Raw genomic sequence first — 10,343 nt, 5'->3', positions numbered from 1 at the left:
ACGTTTCTTCTGTCATTTTGTGTGCCTTTTGTTTGAATCTTTAGTGTTTCAGTGTGGTGTTTTTTTTTTTTTTGCTTTAGAATGTGAATGCGGCTTACAATTAATAAAAAAATAAAATAAAAAAATGTAATTAGTATAAGAGAAGTATGGTAGCTGAAAAACTGCTATTCTTTAAGAAGCTGATCCAGCTTCCAGGGTTCTGCCTGTACATCCCTGTCACAGCGGAGCTCTTTCTCACGCCATGTGTGTGTGTTTGTTGACAGTGCCATGTGTGTGTGTGTGTGTTGACAGGTTGTAAGCACGTGGTATGGAAGGGTTCAGCCCTCGCAGCCCTGCACTCTGGCAGGCCACCCGAGCCGCCAGTCATCTACGGAAGCCCGCCCAACATCGGTAAGTCTTCTCTGATTGGCTGCAGCGGACGTTCATACAGAAAGAGGCATTTCTGTCGATTCAGATGTAGCTGAAGACAGTGAGAAATATTAATTCACAGCTTATCTGGAATAATGACCATAAAGAATGAAATAAGAGGCCTGCTGGATTGACATCATCACACTAATCACAATAAGAGAGTGCTTTACGTGTTTCAGATTTCACACACCCCTTATAATCCTTAATTAATTCCTGGAGCATCATCTGTAATAAGCTACAAGTTGTTTATAAATATGTAATAATCATATAATGTATGATATAGTTGATATTGTAATGTTGTTATAGATTTGCTCTTGTTCATTTCTTGGAAATGAGTTCAGCCCTTTTCTCTAAAAAGGGAACCCATAAACCAAGCAGAGGGCGTGAGGTCACTTGAAGAGAAAATACAAGGCTTGCTGGAGTTTTTTATTGCAACTGTGATTAGTCTGACAGGCAGGAGGCTTTAAGAATTACATATCGGCCCTTAAATAGCAGGACAACTTGATGTTTAGGTTTAAAAATAGCTTAATGGCACAAAAGAAAATGATCAGGACGTTACAGGTTTTTAGGGTATGATATGGGAGGATGACCGGGTGTCCTGTTAGTCAGAGAGGCATTAATCAATCACAGGCATTGGTGAGGTTGTGTATGCGTAGGAGTTTGTGTTCAGCTGGTCTGTGATGTGTGTTGGAGAAAGCATGTTTTAACCTTTACACTTTTGGGTTAATGTGGAATGTGAGAGCTATACTATATTGCCAAAAGTTTTGGGACACCCCTCCAAATCATTGAGTTCAGGTGCTGTTTTTCAGGGGTTGGTCTCGGCCCCTTAGTTCCAGTGAAAGGAACTCTTAATGCTTCAGCTTCAAACCAAGACATTTTGGACAATTTCATGCTCCCAACTTTGTGGGAACAGTTTGGGGATGACACATTCCATTCCAAAACTGGGACGTCTGCCTTTACATGCACATGAATTTAATATGGAGTTGGCCCGCCCTTTGCAGCTATAACAGCTGTAACTCTTCTAGGAAGGCTTTCCACAAGGTTTAGGAGTGTGTTTATGGGAATTTTAGAAGCGCATTTGTGAGGTCAGGCACCGATGTTGGACGAGAAGGTCTGTGTCGCAGTCTCATCCCAAAGGGCTGTGCAGGTCAGTCAAGTTCCTCTACACCAAGCTCGCTCATCCATGTCTTTATGGACCTTGCTTTGTGCACTGGTGTACAGTCATGTTGGAACAGGAAGGGGTCATCCCCAAACTGTTCCCACAAAGTTGGGAGCATGAAATTGTCCAAAATGTCTTGGTATGAAGCTGAAGCATTAAGAGTTCCTTTCACTGGGAGTAAGGGGCCGAGCCGAACCCCTGAAAAACAACACCTGGATTCAATGATTTGGAGGGGCGTCCCAAAACTTTTAGCAATATAGTGTAGCTAGTGGGCATGAATTACCAGTAAAAGTGTGGGATAATGGTGTACAGGACGGAAAAATATAGCTTGTGGGCTGTTTAAAGAAATGCACAGGGCCATCATGTAGCCAGGGCTACAGCATATTGTCTGGAGCGAAACACTGATTTGAAATAAGTGGTTAATAATGTAAGTAAGGATATTATCAGGATGTGAAATGTGATTCTGTGTTCAGAGTACAGTAGTCTGAGTATCTCTTTTATCCACTGCTCATTCAGAGGAGAATTCATCAACAGATTTGTCACCTCCACATACACACTGTGATTCAGTGAGCACTGTCTGGCATCTCTTCTCCCCAAAATGTTGTGCAAGCTCTTTTGCTGTCAAAACACTGGACTTTTGTTATTTGTTCATAGCGTTTTTTTGTTTTTTTTTAAGTAAGAAAAATCCTCCAGACTGAGTTTGTCAGGATTTGTTCCTGCCCGTTCTCCTTCCATCACCAGTCTTCACACATTTCCTTATCAGTAACACAGACCAGTGTAAAAGCTCTGGAAACCTCCCATGTAAATTTATTCATTGTATTATTATCAGAGAAAATAGGGCTTTTTAGAAATGTTTGTAGTCATTAATAAATAAATCGTCGTATTAGATGTTACTGTTGATAACACAGCGCAGTTTTCTGGTCAGATTGATTTTGTAAAACAGCAGCTCTGTCAGTTACAAGGTTGATATCAATGCACTAGTACATGGATGTGATTGTTTCTATAGAAAGAGCTAACACAGGGACTTCCTCAACCCGATAGAACACCTTTGGGATGAATTAGAGCGGAGACTCTGAGCCCTTCTCATCCAGCATCAGTGCCTGACCTCACAAAAGTGCTTCTAGAGAGGAATGGTCAAAAATTCCCATAAACACACTCGTGGAAAGCCTTCCCAGAAGAGTTGAAGCTGTTACAGCTGCAAAGGCGGGACAACTCCATATTACTTTCATGTGCATGTAAAGGCAGACGTCCCAGTTTTGACCTGGCTCTCAGTCTCCACTCTAATTCATCCCAAAGGTGTTCTGTGGGGTCGAGATCAGGACTCTGTGCAGGTCAGTCAAGTTCCTCCACACCAAACTCGCTCATCCATGTCTTTATGGACCTTGCTTTGTCCACTGGTGCGCAGTCATGTTGGAACAGGAAGGGGTCATCCGTTGTCACTTGTCACCAGATGCGAGGTTGATATTAATGCGCTAGTTCTAGGATGTGATTGTTTCCATAGAGCTAACACAGGGGCTTCCTGTATGAGGCAGGAATCTTTAGGACAGGTTACTAACTAGTAACCTAACTAGTCACTAACTAGTGTCACGGACATTCAATAATTTTAAACGCATCTCTAAACAGATAAAAAGTATGATGCGTTATTTTTTAATTGTAATTTCTGTGGTGTAGAAGACACTTAATGGCACACATTTATAGGATGATAATCACCTTAGGGGTAGAAACATGGGGCTGCATCCCACCTCCTGCCAATTAACAATATTTTCATTTTAATTTCAATTTTTTGGCTTCCTTAATTAATTAAATAATTAACCCTGATCACTGCGATGCCGGTGAAATTATTTAATTATTTTGTAACTGGATATAAATGAGAAGCTCTCCATTCATTGCATACTGTGGTGGTTTATTAATATATTTCTAATGTCATTGTGTTTATAATTAGCATTTAATAGGTACACTTAATTATGACAAATGAGCTGTCTTTTTATTTATTATTTTTTTTTTTTTCCCCGAAGCGTGGAGATTTTTAATCTCTGGTGTGAAATAAAAAGCAATTTCTGTTGATCTAAAAGTGCAGTCAAATCATTTTGTTCCTAAATTGGCTTTATAATATAGATAAATACTTGTGATTATCATTTTAGCCATCTGTTTCTGTGTGTGTGTGTGTGTGTGTGTGTGTGTGTGTGTGTAGTGGAGACAGCTTACAGCCGGAAGCTGAATGGTTCGTATCGTTTGGGTCAGCTAGTCCCCACAGCTGTTTACTCACACATGAAGATGCACAAGAGGATTCTGGGACATCTGTCCTCGGTGTATTGTGTCGCCTTCGACCGGACGGGCCGCCGCATCTTCACGGTAAGTGTGTGTGTGTTTGTAAAAGCGATATAAGGGAGATGAGAGGAAACTGGGTTATTTATCGATTTGCATATTTTCTCACCCTGACGTCTGCACCGTGCCGCGTGTCTCTCTCAGAGCCAAGGCTTTTACTGTAGCGCGCTTTGAAGTGTAGCGCTCCGTTTAAGTATGGAATTTCTAGGGGAGGAAATTAGCTACATCATATCCCAGGTTGCTCTTGATTTCTTCCAGTCGTGTGTGTGTGTGTGTGTGTGTGTGTGTGTGTGTGTGCGCGTGTGTTTGACTCACGTTCAGCTAGACCAAAGACAGGAAGGTTAAATCAGCCAGTTCAGAATATAGTAGTTCGTTGTCCAGACGTTACTTACACAACGTTATCACAACCTTCTTCGTGCAAGTCTTCTTTCATATTTATTCCTGCGTCTGGAATCTCACAAGCTGCCCTTTTCCTGGCTTCCATTCACGCCTTTGCCTTTCGTATTTTCGCCCGCTACGACGGATATGAAATGTTGGTCAGCTACGAAGATGCCAAAGTTAGTGACCCGTGCTATGGAGACACAGGCGAATTTACCGCTAATGCGTGAGTCAGACCAAGCGCAAATACATGGGAGAGAAAGGTTCGGTCGCTAGCTCTCGGTGGTTACGTTAACCTTTTGTCTCCTCGATCTGACGCTTAGAATTCACAAGCTTTAAAGTGGTTTTTGGTTGTCGGTGGTGTAATTGGGGTTTCACCTGCTTAATGACGTTGCACTTTCAAATCTTGAAAACTATTATATACACGTCTAACCTGCTTTTTTTCCCGCTGCTTTCTAGAAAATTACCATATGATGTTGTGGATTGCTAGCGTCTCAGTAAAATCATTGTGTACGTGTATCTGTAATGAAGTGGATGTTATACTGCATTCAGTTCACCTCAGAGATCACACTTTTTGCCATTTTAGCCAGCTACCTGTGACGTATGTTTGCCACCTCAAAACATCAATCTGTAAAGCTAATGCTTAAAGGGTCAATAAGCAAAAATGTGTGTATGTTGATTGACCTTAAGCAAATACTAAAATATACACTGTAACAGAAGAGGTGCTCCTTTGTTGATTCTGGTGAGCAGATTTGATGATTTGATGAAGAACTCCTAGCTGAAGAAGAGTTCCTGAGCAGGAATTCCGAGTAGAGCTGGGAATATTCTTTGGTAGATGGACAGGAATTCTCAAGAATTATGAGTTATGGCTTATGGTAGGGTTTTTTTTTGGTTGAACTTAAGCTATAGGAAATCCCAGATAATATAGTTTTCACAAGAACTGAAGTGTCATTTGGCATGCAAACATTTTAAGTACTGATTTTACTCTTTGTGATTTGCACCAGTTAAATCAACTCAGAAGCCTATCAAACCATTCCTTACAGCCAGTCCATGTAAAAGCTCTGGTGTGCTTCTCAGGCCCATGTTTTGGTTGTCTGGAAATCTAATTATCCAGGCTAAAAAAAGTAATGCTAATGTAATATTAATATTAACATATGGCAAGCTAGTTAGTCAGTGAAATGTTTATATACAGAACAAGGGAAATGAATGAGTATTCACCGGTCAGGCATAACATTATGATCACCTGCCTAATAATGTGTCGGTCCCCCTTTTGCTGCCAAAACCGCTTTGACCCGTCCTGCACTGTGTATTCTGACACCTTTCTATCAGAACCAGCATTAACGTCTTCAGCAATTTGAGCAACAGTAGCTCGTCTGTTGGATCAGATCGGATCTCCCCACGTGCATCAATGAGCCTTGACCGCCCATGACCCTGTCGCCGGTTCACCACTGTTCCTTCCTTCCAGACCAGGAACACCCCACAAGAGCTGCAGTTTTGGAGATGCTCTCTAGCCATCACAATTTGTCCCTTTGTCGCTCAAATCCTTACCCTTCATCACATCCTAACACATCAACTTTGAGGACAAAATGTTCACTTGCTGCCTAATATATCCCACCCACTAACAGGTGCCATGATGAGGAGATTATCAGTCTTATTCACTTCACCTCTCAGTGGTCATAACGTTATTCCTGATCGGCGTATAATCACACAATGTTTCTACCCTCAAAACGTCAGCAAGTTGCTAGTCGACGACATAGTGCTCATTCCACATGTGTAAAGATTTCAACGTCTTGGCTTGATTTTTGCCTACATATGTTCTACCTTGGTGGTCGACTGTTACTTCTAATAGACACTTTATATGGTCGCATGCTGGAATTTCTCTTCACATACCTGCACGTTCCTGATTGAGAAAAGCTCGGCTGTCATATGTGCATGCTAATTAATCTACGTCGTAACAGTTGTTCAACCGTGGGTGGTAGATCGTTGGGCTGTCATTGCTCCAAAACTTTGGAATTCATTCCCTCTTAAACTCTGAAATATTACGACTTTTAAATCGCAACTTTAACTCACATATTTATTTCTTCAGCACGTTGTCTCTTGACTTGACAGCTGTATCGTTCCTCTTTTGATTGTTTTACTTTCTTATCTGTCTGTATTGATCTGCTTTGTTTCTGTTTGGTCTTTTTGTTTATTGCCTGATGCTTGTTTATTGTTGTTTATTAGTGTTCTGTGTGCTCAGTATGTAGTGTGTCATTGAGCTGCCAAAGGTGCTACATAAATAAAAATTATTATTATTATTATTATTATTATTATTATTATTATTATTATTATTATTATTTGTCAAATGCTGGGATTCTGAATGAGTAGATTGTGATGTAGGCATCACAATAAAATTGAAAAATGCAGAGTCCTGAGATGTAATGTGTTTGGTGATGTGAGTGCATGGATGAATGATTTGTCCATTCCTGAGTAGACAAGATGCACATGCGTGTCTCAGTAGATGATGAGATGGTACGAGTGTGTTCTGGGGGATGTGGTAGCTTAGTGTGTTGGACGTCTGATGAGAAGGTTGTGAGTTTGAATGCCAAAGCTGCCCCTGCTGGGCCCTTGAGCAAGGCCCTTAACCCTCAAAAGCTCAAAAAAAGAGATAAAATAAGAAACAGCCAAATGCCGTAGATGAGGGAATCCTGATCCTGCTTTTGGCCTGGCTGCTCCAGCTCTTCATCACTGAAAGACTGATCTGACAAATAGTCGAATCTTGTATCCACCCGTATTACTTCACTTTGTCTTTATATCCATCCATCGTGGTGAAGGAATGTGTGAATATTTCAGAGACCTCCTTCAGTTGTGATGGTCAGGGATTACTGGCTGCTTCTTACACAGTGGGTAGCATTGCTGCTACATAGCTCCAGGGTACACGATTCTACATGGTTCGGGTTACTGACTGTACGGAATCGCTGATCTCTGAGTGGGTTTATGGTTTATGGGTTCTCTGGTTTCCTCCCACCTAACAAAAACAAGTCGGTAGCTAGATGGAGACTTCTAGCTATTTGTGAACACGTGTGATGGGCTGGTGTCCTTTCCAGGGTGTATTCCCGCTTCAGGCCCGGCGTTCCCAGAATAGTCTCAGAGTCCGACACTACTCCGATTTTTTTACTAGGCTGCAAGCAGTCTCGCCTTTTTTAATTCTCAACAACTTTAATTATCACATTGTGCTCCTGCGCTAATCATGGTGTTCCATGTTTGCATGCTAATAACAGGATCATGTCAGATAACTGCAGCTAAGAGAGCAGTTAAAATGAAATAGCAGTGCTGGTGGTTGATATTTGTAGAACGTTTGAGTGCATTAACTGGCTCAGAGAGCCGGTTCGGTCTGTAGATAAATGTGATATGATTTGCGTAGCAGAGGGAATATTATTACATGCACTTATTTGTTCTTCTCCACCATCATCCAATCAAAACCGAGAGAATGTCTTTTGGAATAAAGGCTTTCATCCCTACAGTACATTTCCAGAGACGTGTCCAGTCGGTGCTCGGACAGCTCGCGGTGGTTTTCCTTTAATACGTCACGACCGGTGATCTACTTGTTTGTTCAGAGAGGAGTCACATTTGCAGTTATCTGTTGTCTTATTGTTTGAGCTTTGAGGAACAAAACATCTTTTATTCAATTTATATGACAGAAATTGCCCATGATTATGGTTTTCTTTTAAGCTAACAAACACCACAGCGTACTTTTTATGTTAGTTGAAAAAGCAGTGAGAGGTGACGTGAATAACACTGATGATCTCCTCATCATGGCACCTGTTAGTGGGTGGGATATATTAGGCAGCAAGTGAACATTTTGTCCTCAAAGCTGATGTGTTAGAAGCAGGAAAAATGGACAAGCGTAAGGATTTGAGCGAGTTTGACGAAGGGCCATATTGTGATGGCTAGACCACTGGATCAGAGCATCTCCAAAACTGCAGCTCTTGTGGGGTGTTCAGTGGTCAGTATCTATCTAACAGTGGTCCAAGGAAGGAACAGTGGTGAACCGGTGACAGGGTCATGGACGGCCAAGCCTCATTGATGCACGTGGGGAGCGAAGGCTGTCCCATGTGATCCGATCCAACAGACGAGCTACCGTTGCTGAAACTGCTGAAGAAGTTAATGCTGGTTCTGATAGAAAGGTGTCAGAATACACAGTGCAGGACGGGTCAGGACTGTTTTGGCAGCAAAAGGTGGACCAACACAATATTAGGCAGGTGGTCATAATGTTATGTCTGATCAGTGTACAAACACCCATTTCTTATTAATCTTGGATTTTGTGGACCGTCCCTGTGAATTAGCCGTTACTATATAAGAATTTGAAGAAATTAAATCAGCATCCTCTGATCAGAAATCAACTGGGATGTTTTTATAAATGTATATAATAAATTCTTACCCATACAGAATTTCTAAAAATGAGCTGGTTAGTGTGTGTGTGTGTGTGTGTGAATATGCTGCGTGCGATGTTGCTTGACCCTGAGCAGCACTGTGTAATATAACCTTTAACTTTGTCATGTGTTTGTTCTTGCTCCGAGCGTGTGTTCTTACTCACGTCCGTTTCTCTGTGCGTGCTTTCGGGTTCCATTTTCTCCTGCAATAGTTTTTAAATAACCAAAAATGGCTGAACTGCAAAGATTACTCCCACCCACCTCTCTCTCTCTCTCTCTCTCTCTCTCTCCCTCCCTTCTCGCCTTCCCTCCCCTCCACTTCAATCTCCTTCTCTCTCCTGATGCTTGTTCTGTGTGTGTGTGCATGTAAGGGGGGTGTGTCTTTTCTGTGTGCGTCGTGGAGAAGTGTTTCTTTTGTGGCTCTGGAAGCAAAGCAAGAATAGGATCATCATCATCGTCTCCTTTCGTATCGCAGAGCTGTAAGCGAGTGTGACATTGGCATTCAGCCTGTGTGTAACATGCGTCTTCGGGAATGCGCCTGGCCCCTCGGCTCTCGCGGATTGCGCCGTAACTCCTAACACGCCGTGCATTTAAAGCACCGACTATCAGACTGGATTTACAGTTTCACAAATAAGCGTGTGAATGTTTGGTTTTTGATGATTGAGATATTCAGTAGTATTAAACAGGAAGTGAAGGTGTAGCCTGTGCTGGATTTTTGATTGTATTGTTTCAGTGTTTTTCTTTTCGAACAAGGAAAAGCTGCTGGAACGGTTTTCCTTTGTAAGCTGTTTCGCACGCTGTTATGGGAAACAATTGTTCATAGCCATTACATCATTTTACGTTCCACCGGGGTTAATTTGTCGTGAACACTCTTCGCTTCTAGGAGTTAAAAGAGAACGGAAAATAAATGAGAAGCTGAAAAAGACAAGAAGTTGTGATTTCTTACAAGGATGTCATGTTTTTATTTTTCAATAAAATGAATATTTATTAGCAATTAATTATGTCAATCCGAATGAAACTGCTTTGCTCCAAAATAACGTTCTGTTCAAAGGTAGAAGCCGTTTTTATTAACACACAGAGTACTAAAGTCAGTGGCGGATGTGGTGATAGGGTGACAGGGAGGTGTGATGTGGCCTGATGCAAAGGGTTATTCCGTAGAAGTTTACATAGTGTTACATTTATCTTACGGTTATTTTTTTGATGGTAAAATTAAATAAAAATCTTAAATGCTTCTATTTTTTTAAAAAACAAGTTTAGCCTTTCCAAGCCCCACCCACTCACCAGCCAAAATACCCCCACCACCACCTCCACCCACACACACGCACACAAAACTCTACTAACTGGGGGAAAAAACTAACTTTCTCCTCCCTCTTTGACATACATGAGATCACAGACAGCCATGATTGGATAGTGTTGTTGTGATTGACAGAAGAGACCATGTGCTATCCCTCCCACTCAGAGAGCAGACCAGTTTGACTCGCGGCCACTCGTAATTTCCTGCCGATGGGATTTTCTCCATCCTGCTCTAGTCTCCAAGCCGCTATTATAGAAATGTAATCAATGCCAATAATTGATAAGTGGCATTTTCTTTTAATTAAAGGCGTCCTGTATATGCATTATTATGCTGTCATAGGAGTGGCATAAAGAGTTGTTAATCGCAG

General features: G+C 41.6%; 1 protein-coding gene across 2 annotated transcripts in view; it reads left to right on the top strand.

The window, feature by feature from the left end:
* Positions 1-10,343, top strand: part of phip (pleckstrin homology domain interacting protein) — a 46,086-nt gene that overhangs the window by 4,714 nt on the left and 31,029 nt on the right. For both annotated transcript variants that reach the window (XM_058410052.1, XM_058410051.1), the window contains exons 6-7: positions 292-390; positions 3,759-3,919. In XM_058410052.1, the coding sequence (XP_058266035.1) occupies positions 292-390; positions 3,759-3,919 (260 nt within the window). The remainder of the gene's footprint in view (positions 1-291; positions 391-3,758; positions 3,920-10,343) is intronic.

Source organism: Hemibagrus wyckioides, linkage group LG15 (assembly GCF_019097595.1).
Source record: "Hemibagrus wyckioides isolate EC202008001 linkage group LG15, SWU_Hwy_1.0, whole genome shotgun sequence".
Classification (NCBI taxonomy): Eukaryota; Metazoa; Chordata; class Actinopteri; order Siluriformes; family Bagridae; genus Hemibagrus; species Hemibagrus wyckioides.
Note: the sequence above shows the minus strand (reverse complement) of the source record. Positions and strands in the feature narration are given on the sequence as shown.